The 19,586-nt window shown below is 36.0% G+C and overlaps 1 protein-coding gene across 1 annotated transcript; it reads right to left on the bottom strand.

Moving 5' to 3' along the window:
- Positions 1 to 153: 153 nt before the first annotated feature.
- On the bottom strand, positions 154 to 18,752 carry LOC127788323 (signal recognition particle 54 kDa protein, chloroplastic). Its single transcript, XM_052316467.1, has 15 exons — positions 18,518 to 18,752; positions 17,918 to 18,053; positions 16,421 to 16,488; positions 16,204 to 16,305; positions 15,372 to 15,524; positions 15,142 to 15,219; positions 14,303 to 14,428; positions 14,095 to 14,197; positions 6,197 to 6,297; positions 4,341 to 4,478; positions 4,117 to 4,260; positions 3,861 to 3,936; positions 2,025 to 2,110; positions 1,791 to 1,916; positions 154 to 481 (listed from the first exon to the last, which is right to left on the bottom strand). Exons 1-15 carry the CDS (start codon positions 18,680 to 18,682, stop codon positions 374 to 376), a joined length of 1,710 nt encoding a protein of 569 aa, XP_052172427.1. The 5' UTR covers positions 18,683 to 18,752; the 3' UTR covers positions 154 to 373.
- Positions 18,753 to 19,586: the final 834 nt, after the last annotated feature.

Genomic DNA, 19,586 nt, shown 5'->3' with positions numbered 1-19,586 from the left:
AGCATCTACGTAGCATCGCGTTGCGTGTGCCTTTAATAAAAGATAAAAGAAAAAGAATCCAATCCTTTAATTTTTAACATAAAAATAGCATCTCAGCATCTAATTTAAAGAAAATGAAAGACCAATTGATGCAGTCTTACAAACAGAGGGATATACACATGAAACAATAGATTCAGATTAAGAACAAGCCCCGAATCATCTCTGTTAATGCCCACTTCCAGAACCAGTTACATGCTCAGACTCCCAGCTGGGAAAATCTGGGAACTCTCTGTTGTTCCATGTTAAGTAGAAAGCCAATGAGAAAAGATACAAACAGAGAGCCAGCAGCCCTTAATCTCTAGTCTTCATTCTCTTTCGGGTGAAGGTTGGATGCTCAATTCCTGGCCCCAAAACCCCGAGGACTTGGCCTTGCGGACGCCGAATCTACAAACTGCTTCCTTGATTCTGACCTCCTCTTCCTCCGTGCAGTCCCAGGAGGAGCCTGACATGTAAGAGTTCATATTTCATGTTGCCAGCATGTCTCATGACCTTAAAAGCAACTAAAAAACAAACTCTGCAATTGAAAGTAACTAACTTCCCAATTCAGGGGAGAGAGAAATCGAGAAAACAGCATAGACAATTAAAGGAAAATATACACAGCAACTATTTTTGTTTCTGTAACCCACTTCATATAAGCAATCTGGCAAATATCTTCAGAAACCGCGAAAAACAACAACTAAAATGATAAACCAATAACAAAAGAATTAACGGAGGTGAGGGAAGCATGTTTCCACCAGGACTTACCACACAAGAACTTCTGGTACCTCTATCTGACAAAACTAGAAATATAACTGTAACTAAAATGATAATGTTATGGTGGATGTGTGGGCATGCAAGGAAAGACAAATTAGAAATGGGGTTTTTTTGTAATAAGGTCAAAAGAGCTCTCATTAAGGACAAGATACGTGAGACGCTATTAAATTGATAATAATTAAAAGAGTGGACAGAACAAAAGATCAATAGATGCCCCTTTGAAGAGAGTGGACAGAGCAAAAGTTGATAATAATTAAAAATTAGAAAAAAAAAAAAAAAGAGATAAAGGAAGACTAAGAAAGAACTTGATGGGAAAATCTTAGACATGATATAGGTTATAATGGGCATAGATAGATACGAAAGGTAGGCTAGCCCACCTAGTGGGAATAGGCGTGTAGTTATAATTACAGAAAAATTAATGGGTAGAAGTTTTGATCAGACGGCCTGAATGGAATTAGAGAGGTTGCCCCTCCCTATCATAATAATTCTTATCATCCAGGAGTTCACGAAACCAGAAAAAGGATGCACTACCAAATACCATTGAAAATGCACATGCTGCAGCAAAAAGCTGAGGACATCAAATAGGTTCCCCATCTGTTTAAACATACATTTATGACCTTGAAAGATTTGCATTACACGTACTATATCTGTCATTGACAAGTAATTTTATTTAGTCTTGCAACAGTAGTGACTAAAGATTGTAACTTCATTTTGTATCAAGAAACTTTGGCAAAGTTGGACATTCAACCTTGCCTGCTGACCAATCCAGGATGCTAGTTAGGTCGACAGGCCTGGGCAAGGTACTTGAAATTTTTTATAACAAATTTATGCAACAATATGATTCAATAATAATGGAAATACAGGATACAGTTTCAAACAATAACTAGCTAATGAAAGCATATGATATGCAGGAGTTGAATTGGGTGGAAGTATCCATGATACGGAATGAGTAAAAAGCTACATTGGCATGCAATGAGAACATAAGCAAAGGCAGGCACCTTTTGTTCAGATTTAAGAGCCTCCTCAAGATTACTTAGCGCAGGAATAGATCCACCTTCCATTACACCCATTAAATTCTTCATCCGAACCCGCATTTGAAAAAGTTGAGCAACAAGTTGGCTTACCTAATTGGTGTGAGAAAATTTAGATGACGGTAATTAGTAGGGAAATTACAGTAAAACAATTGGTATTAATTTGAGTTACATCACTCTGCAGGCAGCAGCTCTACATACCTGCTGCTCTGTTTTACCAGAATCTTTAGCAATTTGCTTTCTCCTAGCAGGAGATTCTGCCAGCAACTCTGGTTTCTCCCTTTCCTCTACAAAAGTTCATTCAAGTCAGAAAGGATTAATAGGTGATACTCTTTAACTAATTTTCAGGAAAGAACCCTGAGAACTCTTACTTAATTGGAACACGTGGATTACTCAAAATTGAAGAGATAATAAATCCACTCCAAAAAAAAAGAAAAAAATAAATACATCACAAACTGAGAGTAGTTCCATAACTAGATTCAGTGCTACGTCTGTTTAATCAGAAGGCCGCACAATCAAGGTTAAAACCTTGATTGTCTCTGGATACAAGTAGAATAAAAGCAGAAGTAAAACTTCATGTGGAGGAGCAAAGGCTTGAAGTAAGATAATATGGTTTAAGGAGGGAACGTAAAATGCATATAACTTTTGAACAAAAAACAGGTTTGACTGAAGGTGCAACTCATTTCCAAACATAAGCAGAAGGCAGGGGACGAAATTTTTAGTAAATACAGTACTACTTAGTTACGTGATATCATTCTCAAATCAGAATGCATAGAACATAAAATGAACATATATTTTCTCTAGTCAGATCTGTTCTGTAAGTTGTCCAAGGAAATCCTAGCGAGAAATCATTCCAAACTAAAGCATGATCCAAGGGATGGGAAGGACAGTGCAAAATGACCTCCGCCATCTTATGTTCAGATCAATATGATTCCCTGTGATAATACTATATCCAAGTAGCAGACATTGTCTAATATAACTTATACAATATGATTCCCTGTGTTGCATTTCAGAAACCTGTTTAGCATCTCGTATGAAGACATAACATGTGGATAAATTGTGGGTTATGTGCAGGATGACTCTCTTCAGCACCTGGAGTTGAGTTACCACAATTAAAAATTGTTCCACAATGTGCATCCTTTCTCCCCAGTTCATCTTCCTCAAGTGCATATAAACCTCTTATAGTTCTATGTATGTCAGCTAAACACTAGTATTAACTCAGATAAAAGATGGCAGATACGTATCAGCTACTGCTGCATGTATATGCAGTATGGAGAGGTAGCAGACCACCTTCTCATTTATGGCATGGTGACCAGATATAAGTGGCCTTTGGCTTTATGACTTGTGGTCGTCCAGCCTTTTGCAGGTCTTCCCTTGAAGTATATGTTTATTCTTAGCATGGTGACCAGATATAAGTGGCCTTTGGCTTTATGACTTGTGGTCGTCCAGCCTTTTGCAGGTCTTCCCTTGAAGTATATGTTTATTCTTAGCGGGGGTGGTAAAAGTGGATAAAACAAGGAATTTTTTTTTTCTTTGGTGCCTTTGGCTCCAAAGTGGGCAGATTGAAGCAAGTGGACAGGAGGAATTCGTAGCTATTTTCAACAGTAAAATTTTCTCTTTTGTATGGTTGGTTCTCCCTTTGCCATCTCTTGTTTCCATTTTTTTTCCTGATTTTTCAAGTTTCATCAATTTATTCCCTTCCATGCAATTAATTTTGGTATTTCTATTCCTTGTCTAGTATTTGCTGCAACTGATCTTCTCCCTCTGTTTTATCTTCTAAGGGCATTTCCTTATATTACTTTTAGTCCAGTTTTCTCACACCTTATAACTTTCTTTCTGCTCACCTACTGTGTGGTTCTCTCTCTCCCTCTCTGTGTCTGCCACCCTCACTTAAAATTATTCTTGTTTATTACTGTGGCTAAGCAAATGACATGAAAAGTTTCCTCTCCAGGCATACATAGAGCACTTCTGGTCTCTATGAAAATAAACAATTCAATTTTTATTTCTCACTATAAAACAGATTGGAAAGAAAATAACCCGGTGTCATTGCTTCAATCATTGCTTCCATTATCTTCAAGCTCTTCTCTGCTTCTCGAATTTGTGCAGGAGTGATCTGTTTTCATAAAGAAGTGAGTGGAAACTTGAACATAATTAGAGAGTTCTTGAACTCTGAAACTGACATTTCACTCTACTTGTTTTAAGAACATAATGCCCACCTCATGCAAACACATAGTAAAAACTAGTGGGGAAAATGTAAAATAAGTGCAGAGACAAGAGAAATTAAAATTCATACCTTGCTCATGCCTGGAATCATTCCAATAACACGGCTCATGGAACCCATACGTGCAACAGCTCGGGTTTGCTTTAAGAAATCATTAAAATCAAATTTTGCACTCATGATCTTCTTCTGCAATTCTTCAGCATCTTCTTGGCGCATCTACTCATAATTTGATTAAGGGCTATATCAAGCAACAATTCATTGGAGAAAAAATAGTTATTAAATCAATTGGTACTCACAACTTCTTGTGCCTTCTCCACAAATGAGAGAACATCTCCCATTCCTAAAATTCTTCCTGCCATACGATCTGGGTAGAAAGGTTCCAGGTCCTCCATGCGCTCTCCCCGCCCTACAAGTTTGATTGGCTTTCCTGATACCTACAATGGTGCAGTACACAAGAAACAAGCAATACAAAAATTCTTTTCATGATTAAACTGAAAAATCTTCCACAGTTAAAGAACCCAAGAAGAACTGAGGAAGAGTTGCAACTACAGATGGAAAACTCTGCCATACCCACAGCTTAAATATCTCAAACCAGTAGGATAGAATATCATCCATCATTAGCCACTATCAAAGTTCATGCAAAATACAACAAAAAAAACTATGTGGGTGTATTTTTTCTTTATAAAACAAAAATTGTGAAACAAATTGGAACATCATGTTTTACTTTTTTGAATAAACAATTTATACATGTTTTTCAATTTTATGAAAAATCAACAGATGCAAATTGTTTTAACAGCTAAACATGTGCAGATCATTCTACTACATAAAAGAGCCCATGAGTCTACTTTCTTTCTCTTCCAAATAGAGAGAAAAAAAAAAATAAGTGAACAAATGTTTTAAGACTTCAACCCTTAAAATTGTTACTCCAACAACAAGAATTGAAAATTTTGTTTTCACGTACCATGTCTGCCCATATGACTAGCCACATCAACATTATACAAGTATCCAACCACCAAAGTCCATATCATGATGGTCCTCGATCATCTAATTTATCATTATCAACTAAAATTTATGCAATTCTGCACCTCACAGTTAAAAGAGCTATGGACCATGCAAGACACTTATTTTATTCAGGATTGAGTAAGTTGCACAAGAAAGGTTCTGGAACTTAGAAAGAAGAAACGTTCGTGTTTTTCCAAAACTGATTAGAAATAACTGTTTCTTCCTACTTGACATATTAAATTGGGGTTTCAAAATGTTCCAGCATGCTGACAGGAGAAAACTTGAAAATTTGGGTTTTCTAATAATATATAAAAGGACTTTAGCATTGGGTATGGATACATGTTAGGCATCAGACTTCCCTAAAACCTTAAGATTAGAATATAGGAATATGAATGCAAAATTGGGTAAGGTCATGGATATGTCATGAACTTTAAGGCAGGAGCATATACTAAAATAATAACATATTTATCATTGTTTCGGATTGTACTAGATATTTAGGGCAAAACCAAGGCTTTACTCCTGTCCCTGATAGAAGCAAGGAATCTACATGCTATTTGGATGCTTCTTCCTGGAAAATGTTAAAAATGAAGGATCCAATTATTTAATTGGTTAGGTTGCACACATCTCATTTATGCTATTTGCTTTCTTCTTCCTGGACAATTTTAAAAATGAAAGATCCAACTAGTTAATTTAGTAAAGTTGCGCACATATACCATACACTGTTCCCTAGTCATATCCACGTGGACACAAGTACACTAGGGGAATAGAAGAGTTCAAGCATCAACCCTTAGTAAACACCAAAAAATCCATGCACTATGTCATCAATGTGCATCTTCAGATTTGACCAGGATCAAACTCGTATCTGAATTAGATGTTCTGAGCTCTATTGTTATACATCTTGTATCATACAACAGAAGAGGGCACACATGGGTGTGCATGCACACACACACACACACACAGAGGTTTTTCACAATTAGCCTAATTGTCATTAAATGATAATACAAACCACTGACAGCCTTCTTAAACTATCATAAAGTGCCTACCTTTTTGACACTGAAAGTTAGTAGTTGATTTCACGAGGAAGGAAGCAATGAGAAAAGAAACTCTAAGCAAGATAGCTTTAAAGTCCCATGGTAATAATGATGCCAACCTCTTTAACACTCAAAGCAGCTCCACCTCTGGAATCTCCATCGAGCTTTGTCAAGATGGCACCAGTAATTCCAATTTCAAGATTGAATGTTGTGACCAGAGCTGAAGATTAATAAAGATAATGAGGGGAATTAAAACACAGAATTTCAGTAAACATTATTGCATGAATAACAAATGGTGCAAACACACACATGCATGGCACAAATATTGTAAATTAAGAAATGCAGTCAAATGATTACGCAGGCAGAAAAAAAGTGGACTGCTTTAGTGAGAGTCTTCTGCCTGCAAAAGATATGTACTTCTTCTACCATACTTATGCCATATGGCAAAGCATGCTACTATTTCTTACACAAATGAAGCCTAAAACTGAATTAGATGATCCACAAAATGCCTACAATGCGAAATCATGAAACAGAGCATCAATAGACATCAGAGCTGTAGCTGCCTATAATGAAAGGCACAGTTGTGAAAGTTGTCAGCAAAATATTACGAGGAATAAATTTTATACTGAAAAATCTTTTAATAAAAATATCTGCAGCCATGCATAAAAGGGCAGATGCAGAAATTTTCTTTTTAAGAATAGTCAAATTCAAACAAGAAGGATTAACTGGTCTGATGACCATAATTTCTTATAAACCTAGAGGGTCTTGACAGAACTACCAAAAAAGGTAGTACTTGCATCCTTGCACTTGTTTTCACTTACTCTCAAAAACTTTCAGGGACAGCTTTCAGATGATACCATGAAACTATTTTTCTAGAGCAATGAGAGTGGAAATTTTTAGAAGGATATAGCTTTATAGTGTTGACATGGTGTTATGTCTTCCCTTCATTGTACCTTGTAGAATTGGGTATATATACCTAACTATGAATAAAATATTTATCCCTCTTCTTTCTCTCAAACATGGTATCAGAGCCATAACCCTAATTCTAAACAGCAGCCAAACCCTAACCCTAATCCTAAACAGCTGCTGCCATCACCACCGCCTTCACCGCAATCACTGTCGCCGCAATAACTGACTGTGACTTCTTCACGACATTTCTTCTTCTCGTGATCTCTCAAAGTTTGCAATTACTTCCAGATGCAGCGAGATCTCCAGGCAAGTTTTGGCCCTTTGATTGACAACTCCTTCGCATCTTCTTCTTTGTGATCAAGTTCACGACGCTTCAGATCATGACATCTCCAGATCTGGTGATGCCTTCTGACACCTTACCCAGATCCAGCGACACCTTCTTGCGACACCTCCAGATCTGGTTCATCTGGTTCACAGCACCTCCTTGCTGTTGCTGATTTGATTTGCTATTGCTGTTGCTTCAGATTTCAGTTGTGATTGGGTTTTGAGATATGGCATCGTAAAATCCTGAAGGGAGAATTTGTCTTCTCCTGTGACTGTACCTGTGATTGTACCGTCTTTTTCTAGTATTCCTGCCATTACAACTGAAAAATTGAATGGCAAGAATTATCTATCATGGTCAGCCTCTGTTCAAATGTGGTCTCAAGGACATGGTGTGACTGACCATTTGACTATGAAGCTATATCCTTCTAATAGAAATTATGGTCAAATAAATACAAGGAATGCATACTTATGTCATCATCACAAAATCTTTCGCAATATAAACAAGAATATGCCAATACAAGATAGAAACTAATTGTCCAAACAAAAAGTCAGATGATTGTGATCAAACAACAATAAGTTCTTCTGAAGAGGCAATAAAATGAAAAAAAAAAAAAAAGACAGAATGCTTTGATCTACCTAAAGAGAAAGAAAAGACAAGAAGAAATCTGAAGCAATTCAGCAACAGGAAACCCTTTTTTTTTTTTTTTTTTTAATTTTCAACCATTTCCAAGAGTGGTTTGTGCCACAACCCAATTCCAGATTATTAGTCTAATGGACTGCTCTTGTGTAAATTCTTGGCCATAAAGTCCAAAAGAAAACTTTAGCTAGCATTTTGGGGCAAGCCTTCTAAAAATTAGCAGAGTAACTCACAACCACTATTACCTGGATGTGGACCAAGAGAGAGTATTTGAGATTGAACTAAATCAACTTACGAGATTAGATTTCTAGACAAGAGAAAGTGTTTTGAGATTGACCTAAATCAAATTTATGGGCCTAGATTTCTAGCCTAGTAAGGACGCGCAAAAGGCTAAAAAGAGGGAGTTTCACAGAATTCAATTCCATATTTATAGTTTACTAGGAGGTCCAATTAACCAAGAGTTATTTTGGATAATACATGAGGGCCTGTGGAGTTACAAATAGTATTAGAGCGAACTTTTGATCTTACAAGTCTATCACACAAGAAGTGATATCAGAGAGTTTGTTTCAGATTGACTTGTTTCATAAAATTTTTGGCACTAGAACCTAAAGGAGAGTCTCATGATCCAATCCCACATCTGGGTAGTTTATTCAAGAGGTCCTGGGTTCAAAAGATAACTTCAGCTAGCATTTTTAGATGAAGACAAGTGGGAGTTATAGTTGGCAATGCACATTCATCTACATATTGGGAGAAAAAAATAAATAGAAAAAGTGGGTAGCAATAAGGGTTCTAGACTATATTTTTACTGTCACATCGATCAGGGGCCAACCATAATTTGAAGGAAACAATGTCTTTTCTATTAGAGATCACTGAATGGAATTACATCTATGACATAGTAGTTAGTATCTGCATCATAAGGTCTGATAGAAGGGAAAATGTTCTCTTGGTAATTGCTATCTAACATTACTTAAATTGTTTTAGGAGATTTAAAAATTTCAATAAACTCATAGCTCAAAGTGAAATGAGAGCTTCCATGAACAAAAAGGAAGAAACTGAAAAGAGAGAAATGAAAATGAATTTACTGAAAATGATTCTTGACATCAGAAACAGAGAGCAGTTGAGTATTTATAGACTGTGAACTCAACTGATTCGATTAGAGATACAACTACCCTTGACAGCTGTACAAAAACAAGTGGACAAATCCTAACTAATAAACTTAACTAAACTATAACTACACTTAACAGAACTGCAGCTCATGACAAATAGTACTACTTCCCTCAACATTCCCCCTCAAATTAGTCTCTAGAATTTGTGCAGATCTGAGAGTCTTCTGTTGAATGCACTAGAGTAATATTCTTGAAACATCCTTCTTAGAAGTCCACTGTAGTTTATCCTAAACAGCACAGTTAGGAGACAATGTTAGACAGAGTCTATTACATAAAAGGAGAAACCTATCTCTAGGCAGATCTTTGGTAAGAATATCAGCTGTTTGATATTGTGCAGGAATATATCTGATCTCCACCTCACCATTTTCAACTTTCTCTCTAACATCAATTTCAATATGTTTGGTGTGTGAGTGAAAAAGACAGGATTTCCAGCAATACTTTTAGCTGCAATATTGCCACACCAGATGATAGTAAATGAATAGCCCAGTTCAGCAAATAGAGACTTTAGCCACAAAACTTCAGTAACTCCCTGTGCTAGAGCTCTATATTCGGATTCCCCAACTGACCTTGCAACCACTGATTGTTTCTTGGAATTCCAAACAAGAGATTATTACATGATAAACACACAATCCACTTGTGGATTTGCATGTTACTCTACACCCAGAATGGTCTGCATCTGTATAAACCTAGCAAATCAGATAAAGGAGTGAACAATAAGCCTAATCTAATAGTCCCCTTTAAGTATTTGAATAACCTCTTACAGGCCAACCAATGTTGTTGTTTAGGAGAAAATAAAAACTGACTAAGTTTATTCACCACAAAAGCAATGTTGAGTCAGGTGTAAGTCAAATATTGTAGGGAGTCAATAATAGTTCTATATAGAGAGGGATCTGAAAATACTTCACCATCATCAGTTAGAGGACTTCCCAGATTAACTGGTGTAGAACATGGCTTGTAGTCTTGCATACTAGCCTTTTTCAACCAATCAACAACATATTTGGACCGAGTAAGATAGGGACCTTTGCTATCCCTGTAGGCTTCGAAACCCCAAAAATAATTCATAGAACCCAGAGTTTTGGGAGCAAAGTAAGTGTCTAACTCATGAATAAAGGACTGAAAGCCTTAGGATCTGAACTAGTGATAAGAATATCATCAACATACACAGGAATGAACATAATAGCAGGAATAAACTTCTTAATGAAAAGAGAAACATCAGAAACTACTCTTACAAAACCCAAATCTTGCAAAGTTGTTCTAAGCTTTGTGTACCAAGCATGAGGGGCTTGTTTAAGACCATAGAGAGACTTCTTTAGTTTACAAACATAGGAAGGAAACTCTGAGCTAACAAAACCTTCAAGTTGGGACATGTAGACTGTTTTAGTCAAATCTCCAATGAGAAAGGCATTGTTCACATCAAACTATTGAATATCCCAGCCAAAAGCATAGCTAATGAAAAGAGAACACGTATAGTGGGTGCTTCAACCACTAGACTGAATGTTTTAGCATAGTCTATACTAGGATTTTGATGAAAACCCTTAGCCACTAACTGAGCTTTAAACTTCAGAACTGATCCATCTGAGTTATAGTTAACATGAAACACCCATTTACAGCTAACCAAATTCATATCAGGAGAAAAAGGAACAAGCTCCCATGTACCATTTTGCTGCAAGGCATTAAACTCTTCTTGCATAGCCTTAACCCACCCAGGATCTAAGAGAGCATCACTAATTGAGCTAGCTTCGATAGTACTCACCAAAGCATGAGGTGAAGAGGCCAAAAGTTGCTTAGATTTGGAACAAGTGATATTAGGATGAATAGAAGGAAGAGGATGATGCTGAGGTTGCTCAGGTTGTGACCTAGATGATGTAGGTAATGAAGGAGAACTTTGTGGTTGCTTAGTAGGTATATAGACTAAAAAAGGAGTAGGAGATTGTACTACTTGAGGATTAGAAAAAGAAGAGGAATGAAGAAATGAACTAGGAAGACTGTAGAAAGAAGAAGAAACAAACTATGAAGAAGACATAAATAGGGTTAGAATAGAAAATTTGGAAGAATTAAACTGAGCATGTCTGGAAACGTAGACTCAACCTATGGGATGTAAACATCTGAACCCAGATTGCACATGACTATATCCAATGAAAACACATGTGGTGGAATGAAAGGTAAACTTGTGTTTGTTGTAGAGTCTAAGGTAAGGAAAATAGGCACACCCAAAGGGTTGAAGTTCAAAAGGAGAGGCAAATTTGAGAGGAGAAGTCGGTAAAAGGTTAATTGTATAAACAACTATTTGAAAAGCTTCTACTCAAAATTTTAAAGGCATATAAGCATGACCTAACAGTGGAAGACCCATTTCAGCAATATGTCTATGCTTCCTCTGAGCAACCCCATTTTACTTATGAGTATGAGGACAAGTCAAACGAGGTTGAATGTTATGACAGTTAAGATATGGCAAGAAGGCTTGAACTTCCCCTCCGTTATCAGATTGTAGCGCCCTTATTTTAGAGTGATATTTTAATTCAACAAATTTGTGAAAGGCAATGAAAGTAAAAAGAGCATCGATTTTAGTTTCAAAGGATATAGCCATGTATACCTAGTATAAGTATCTACAAAGATGATAAAATATCTATAGCCTTCAGTAGATACATTAGGAGTTGGACCCTAGAGATCTGAATAAACTAATTCTAAAGGTTTCTTGGCTGTAATTTCACAATTAGAAAAATGAAGATGATGCAGTTTGCCAAGTTTGCATGATTCACAAAAGCAAAGAGAAGAACTGGAACAAGGAATATGAATTTTATTCAAGCTCATTTGTGGTACAGGAAAAGAAGAATGTCCCAATTTGGCATGCCACTAATCACACGCAATTCTATTAGCTACCGTGTTTTTTATTCAGAGACGTGACATGACAAGATGAGGACTGCAAAACTAACATTTTAGACTTGGTAGATTTATAGTGTACAGATAAATGAGGCAAAGAAGCTAAACCAAAAACAGAATTGAATGCAAGTATCAACTGATAAAACCATCTTTAAGCAACCCTCGGAGTAGTACAATTCCCATGCCCTTGTCCTTAATCAACAAGAATCAGAATAAAATTCAGCTATCACATTATTGTCTTTTGTACGCTGAGAAACACTTATAAGGCTTTTAGTTATGTGAGGAACATTAAGCACATTAGGTAAAGAAACAATAGGAACAAGTTTGGTTTGAGTATAAAGTTGACTAAGACCAACATTTGAAATGGATAGGTTCTTACCATTGCCAACTGTAACTTTCTCAGGGCCTTAAGAAGGAGAGTGAAGAGTAAGGTTATGAAGATTGGAGGTAGGTTTGTTGCTCCAGAGTAACCAAACCAAGATGGATCACTGCAAGTTTTTGAAGAAGTAAATTGATTATCCAAAGAATTGTGATAGTGAGAACCCTGGATATAACCAATCTCACTTAGAAATACTTTACTAGGATCACCAGGAGCTACAAGATAAGCTCTTGAATCAGATTGAGATAACGTTCTTGAATCAGATTGAGATAACCCTCCTGTGCCAGAATTTTTACTAGAAAAATGTTGAAAATTTCTATCAAACCTATGGTAACATTTCTCAACAAGACGACTTGGTCTCCCACACGACTGACAATATATTTTTCTCGTGTTAGATATGCCTTGACCTCTACCTCCTTTGTTAGAAAAACCTCCTCTACTGACCACAGTCATTCTTTGAATGAGATGCAACATTTGCATTCATTGAAGTTATGCCTTCAAAACTTAGGACGAAAGATGAAAAAGAATTCTTAACAGATAACCTTTTTTCATGCATAAATAGTAAGTATTGAACCTTCTCTAGGTTAATATCATCCATTTGATTGGTAACTAGACTAAAAACAGTTTCATAATCACTGTCCAGTCCACTCAAAATAGCCAATAAAAGATCCTTGTCACTGATTGGTTCACCAATTGCAGCAAGAGCATGTCCTATTGTTTTAATCTTCAAGACATAGTCATTCACAGATAAAAAATCTTTCTTGATAGATCTTAATTGTTGTTTTAATTGAAAAGAATTGTCAATAGTTTGCTGAGAATATAAGTTCTCAAGAACATACCATAACTGTGCTGAGGATTCACAATGAATCACCTGAGCTAGAACTTCTTTGTTAATTGTAGAGAAGAACCACCCTAGGACTAACTGATCTGATTTGAGCCAGGCGAGATATTCTTCATTTACTTTCTGTTTGTTAGGATCACCAGAATCTAGATCTGGTAGATATTTGACTGGAAATTTTTCTAATTTGTTGATGAAGGGATCAAATTGAAAGCCCTAATTGTTGCCAAGATCTGAGCTTTCCAAAACAGATAGTTATTACTATCTGGTTTGATGGGACTGTAATTGAAAGCTGTCGTTATGGAGGAGAAATCATATTGCGAGGCAGAAGAAAGGGAGCAGTATCGACTTTGAGAAGAAGAACTCAATTGTTCTTGATTTCCAGCCATTGACGCAGGTTGTTGGCTCTAATACCATGAAATGAGAGCTACTATGAAGAAAAAGAAAGAAACTGAAAAGAGAGAATTGAAACTGAATTTACTAAAAATGATTCTTGACATTAGATACAGAAGAGTAGTTGAGTATTTATAGACTGTGAACTCAACTAATTCTGTTAGACATACAACTAACCTTGACAACTGTACAAAGACAAGTGGACAAATCCTAACTAACAAACTTAACTAAACTATATAACTACACTTAACAGAACTGCATCTAATGACAAATAGAACTACTTCTCTCAAAAAAAGGAACTAAAGAAAGGCCTGCACATATAGTAGGCTAATGCTACAGACTATTTACTCCAGTGAAAGATAGCAAATTAATAGCAAGAATGCAGGAAAAAACTAAAAAGGCCACTTTTGTCTCTTTAATATTTTGTTTGCTTTTTATTTAATAAGCAACTTTGAAAGGTAATATAGAGCTTAATTGGACATGAATTCAAGCACCTGCAGCTTCTTGGCCAGTCATTGCATCGACAACAAGCAAAACTTCTGTGGGATTCAATGCACGTTTGACTTCTTTCAATTCATCCATCATTGACTTGTCTATCTGTCAAAAAAGAATGAAAAGAAAAGAGAAATTAAAGCCATACTAAAAGTAAAGAGAATTTGAAAAAACATTAAAACTATCTTCAAAACTAGCAGGTGATATAACCTGAAGTCTCCCAGCTGTATCCACTATGACCACATCTATGTTCTTCCTTTTGGCCTCCTCTAGACCTTGTCTAGCGATTTCTGCAGGTTTAACCCCAGTTCCAGCTGTATAAACAGGAACATCCACCTGTCCCAAGCTTATTCAATATGAGAATGAATTATGCAATCCTGAAGCTGAAGAAGACAGGATTGGTAGCAGATCAAAAGACAAAAATTAGGAATGAGATGTTTGTTCAGTATTATGATAGGTCCCGATTCATGGGACTTACCAAAGAAGGTCTAAGAGGCAGGGGTGGGGTAGGTAAATTGGCTGGCTGGCATAACAGCCAGCCATGTGCATAAGGGATAGAGTGGGGAAATTGCTGAGTTGTTGCGTAACAGAATGCGGTTGAGGGGGGAGAGAGGGATATATGTAGAGGGTGAAGATATTGAGAAAGGGAAGATGATTTTGGTATTGAGTCTTAGGGAGAGTTAAGGGCCTCTCGAATGCCCAGGTTTCTTTTCATTTTGTTAATTTCCAGCTTGTAGTTCCTTTCGATAATCAGTATCCTATCATATTATTCCTTTTACAAGCAAACCACTTAAAATATTTATAAGTAAAACAGCTGTTTTTGATTGACTTCAAAGAAACCAAACAAGATATCTTGCTACACCAAGCCCCCAACTCTTCGTTCATCAGTGACACTATATACTTGTTTACAGTTTAAAGAAACTTAGCATGGCAAAGTTTTCAAAAATAAGAGAAATGCTTAGCACTCTTATTTGCATATTAAACTGACAAGATTTACACCACCTTAGAATAGGAAGCAGGACTTGTCATGGATAATGAAAGCCAAATACCTGTTCACCCAAAATAACAAGTTGATCAATTGCAGCAGGTCTGTAAACATCTCCTGCAATCAGCATGCAAGTCTTCCCCTGTAATCCACATTATCTCACAGCTTCAATATATTAACTTGCACAGTGTGAATGTGTGTCCACACTCATGGACACATTACAAACAGACACAAACATAAACACACGCGTGCAGAGAGAGAGAGAGAGAGAGAGAATTGCTTTTGAAAGTCCACCTGTTTCTTAAGGTAAAAAGCTAGCTTTGCACAAACAGTTGTCTTTCCAACACCTTGTAGACCAGCCAATAAAATTACTGTGGGCCCAGATTTAGCAAAAACCAGTTCAGAAACCTCTCCTCCCATCAATTTTACAAGTTCATCATGTACAATCTGCAACATAAATGATGTTTCAGTTAGAAGATCAACACATGCATCTTTAAGGTGAACGGATGGAATGAAAGAAGTTTGTAGTAAAAGAGATACGAGGAAGACCAAAGAAAACTAGGAAATCCTTATAAATGACATGAGATATAATGGTCTTACAGAAGATATGGTTAGCTGACCTCACATAACAGGATTTAAGCTTGTGGGGATGATGATGATGAATTACACTCACATCTATTCATGTTTCCTTGTCACAAGGAAGTATAGGTATATACAAGTCACCTCTGATCCGCAGAACATTAACGGAAATAGATTCTTGCATGAAATGGCATAAGCTCAAGTGCAAGTTGAAGCATACCAGAAGGAAGTAATACCTCTTTGTAATTCAACAGGTTACTGGCAATATCCAACAACAATAATAACCCAAAAGCTTCTACCATAAAGTACAAAAATTAGCTAAAACATTTCTCAACTTGTGCTGATTCTCAGTCTGTGGATATGGGCATAGAAGCTTTGTCACAGAAATTTTGTTTGCACTTGAAAAGATCAAAAAAGCCCTTATAGGCATAAAGGATCATCCACTAAATGTTCAACATGTAGGTGACTCTATTGCACTCCAATATAATTATATAGCATTCTGATGGTTTCCCAATAAAAAGTGTCGTTAATTTAAGGCAAATCATACCTTGACCAATTGCTGATCTGGTTTCACACCACGAATCAAGCCAACGCCAACAGCTTGTTCACTTACAGATTGCACAAACCTTCTAACAACAGGAAGGCTTACCTGCAAAGGATAGTTACTAATGTTATACATCAAATACAATCTCCTACAAGTAAAACGTAAAAGCATAAAAATATGAAATTTCTTTTGGACTACAGATTCATATAGACTTGTTTACATCTGCTTCTAATAGCGCTCTCCTAATGTCTCGCATTGGTTCCACGATGTTTTCCTTGGTCAAGACCTCTGCACCACAACAGATATGAAAAGTCAATTAGTCAACTTGAATAAAACACAATCAATTCAATGTTGGCAAGAAATCCTGAAGTTGATCGTGCGGAATATGTCAACACAAAAATGAGCAATCTTAAATTCACTTGGAGCATTCTATGAAATTATAGCTGAAGTTTTGGGATAAGTTTGAGGTTCTCCTTGTAATATCAAAAACTAGGTAATAGTAGCAATTCACCGGCAGATAGGATCAAACATAAAGCATTTGCTTTCTTACAAAGTTTTGGCAAGAGACAGTAGGGCTTCTGGGCACAATTGAGAATAAAGAATCAAAGCTGGAGAGACATCAAGGCGAATAGGAGTTAGGTTTTGTGTGCAAAGTGTTAAGGCATACATCTACCATGATGCTTAGCCTCCTGCTTTGGAAGCGCCATTCTGTGAAAGGTGCATGCCAGAGGGGGAACATCTCATTCTTATAAAGGACCATTAAATATGGAGTTCAAAGGTCTTCTGAGCACCTGAGAACCTTCTTGAGAACAAGACAGGTCATTGAGAAAGAGGTAGCCTACATCCATCCTATAACAAACAATTCTTTTGGAATAATGGAACTAATCAGTAGTTACAAAAGAAGCAAACTGTATTTCTGTCAATATCAAAACATTACAAATGCTATATATTTGAAGATATAATATTCTAAGTCGGTCTAATAAACTTAGTTTCCTCCTTGCTAGTCAAAATCTAAATAGCATTACATTTTACCTAGCAGCCCATGATGTGACTTAGAGCTTTCTACTGAAGAGAAGTGAATGTTATGAGAACTTGAGATTGTGTTTATGTAAATTTGCCAACACTTTTGAGTAAGTAAAGTTTAATTTCTCCTCTCTTCCCCTCCCCCTTTCTTTTTCTATTAAAAAAAACTACAAAAGTGTGGTCAAATTACGTGTTCACAATATTCAGAATGTGTGCTTTTAACTCCAAGCATTAAGAAGTCAAATACTAATCAACTACCTAGTCTAGGCCCCTCTTTTACCTATGGGCCTTTGGTTCAACCATTATAACTGCTGAATTACTCACCATTTAACTTGCCTTAGCTTTGAAAGTTTAGCCAAAAGACTTTTAAACCAACTAATTTTATTTCTTTTTCCCATATAAGAAACCTAGAACTCATTATCTGCTTCCAAAACCTAATCCTATATTCTAAACCCACCAAAATCCAATTATTGGTAGCCTTAGGCCAAGTTCATAAAATTCTCTTTATGTTAGTTTGATATTAGAGAAAATGACATTCATTTCCTTAAAGTCATAAGTTTCCTTGTTTCACTCAAACATACTTGCTATTTGCTATATAGAACATTTGTCAAGTTTAATGACTCTTGAGAAGTCAAAAGACTATCACTATACTTGTGATGAAATCTTATGACATTACAAAGGGAAAAGGAAAAACCTTCTCCTTTGAGCTTGTTCCAAGCTGCCTCCAGGCCACTTGTAAGCTGACCAAACATTTCTGCCCTGATAATGCCACGCATATCCCTTCTTACAGTAACAACACTGCTGGAATTCACCAAGCTCCATATCTCTCTCTGCAAACAAAACATATACAACCAAAAGATAAAACTAGAAACAAGGTTATTCATGATAATGGCAGAGGTACTCTTGGTGAAGATAAGATGTGTGAAACGTGATTAAGATGATTTGATCATGTGAGATAAAAGAACAATACAATTACAGATTATTGTGAGGAGGGTGGATGAAATGAAACAAATATTTAGCAAAAGAGGTAGTAGGATAAAGGTTTGGTATCTCGTTTTACTCCTTGAACAGAAATAAGTGGATTTGTATGGCCAAACCCACTTGGTTTATGATTCCACTGACAATTCCCAAACCCGTGTCACTAATTGAAGTCTGCTTCTTCATCAATCCAGAGTCATATTTCAAAAATAATAATAATAATAAAGGCACATATAAATTCCAAGGCAAGTGGCTATAATAAACGAACTCCGAAGAAACATGACATTCACTGAGACGGCGTCAGTTGTGGACTTACAGTGAACGAATTCCTGAGAGAGACGGCAACGGATAGAGATGGGCCAGCCCAGGAGGAGCAGAACTTGGTTGATTTTCTGGAAATGGAGAAGAGGGTTTTGTGGGGTGGAAGTGAAGGTGAAGAGGCTGCAGAGAAATGGCGGGAAGCAGCGGCTGAGAAAGGCATCGCAGTGGCTGCTTCCACGGCGAGAGAGAAGATGAGCAAAGGTTCTCCGCGATTTCTCCATGAACTGTCAGTTATTGGTGGGTTTTATCCTCCGGAGCAGAGTGAGAATCGGTGTTCTATCCGGTTGCCGGTTCACGAGCAACGCGGTGTAGCGTAACATCATGTACCCTCTCCGTGACCAAAATTTAAAGGATGTGTAGTTAATTTATCTTAAATTGATTATTTCATATTATATTATAATGGAGTACGGATTTCTATTTTATTACTTTAATAAATTGTGTTTAATTGAACATATTTTACAATAATTATTAATTATTAATTATTCAAAATTATTTGTCATCAAAATTAGTAGTCTTACACTGTAAAATACCTAGTATGCTCTTATATTAATTTTAATAATTAATAATTAATAATTAATGCAAGAACAAATTAACAAACAAATATACACATGCAATTTATTTGTTATTAGATAAGGAGTATTTATTATATTTTATTTTTAATAAATAAGTAATTTTATTATTTTATGATAAATATATCATATTTTAAATAATTTAATTAATAATAATAAATATTTTAATTATTAAAAAATATACAATAAATGTACTTTATTTGAAAATAAAAAACATTTATTAGTGCTTAATCATCAACCATATATATAAACTGCAGTGGATATATAAATTGTGTATGCATATATATATATATATATAAATTGTGTGCGTATATATAGTGTTACCATGTGATATGTTACAACCAAAAGTTGATTAAAAAATTAAAAAAGTCTTTAACATTTCAAAATATTTTTTTGTGCTAAAAATATGTAATTTTTTCTTAATTAAAATCTCAAACAAAATGTAAATAAGATAAATATAACATTCGAAAATTCTTACTAGACTTTTACAAAAAA

This window comes from Diospyros lotus, chromosome 13 (assembly GCF_014633365.1).
Source record: "Diospyros lotus cultivar Yz01 chromosome 13, ASM1463336v1, whole genome shotgun sequence".
NCBI lineage: Eukaryota > Viridiplantae > Streptophyta > Magnoliopsida > Ericales > Ebenaceae > Diospyros > Diospyros lotus.
The sequence above is the reverse complement of the archived record's forward strand: the minus strand, read 5'-3'. Positions and strand labels throughout refer to the sequence as shown.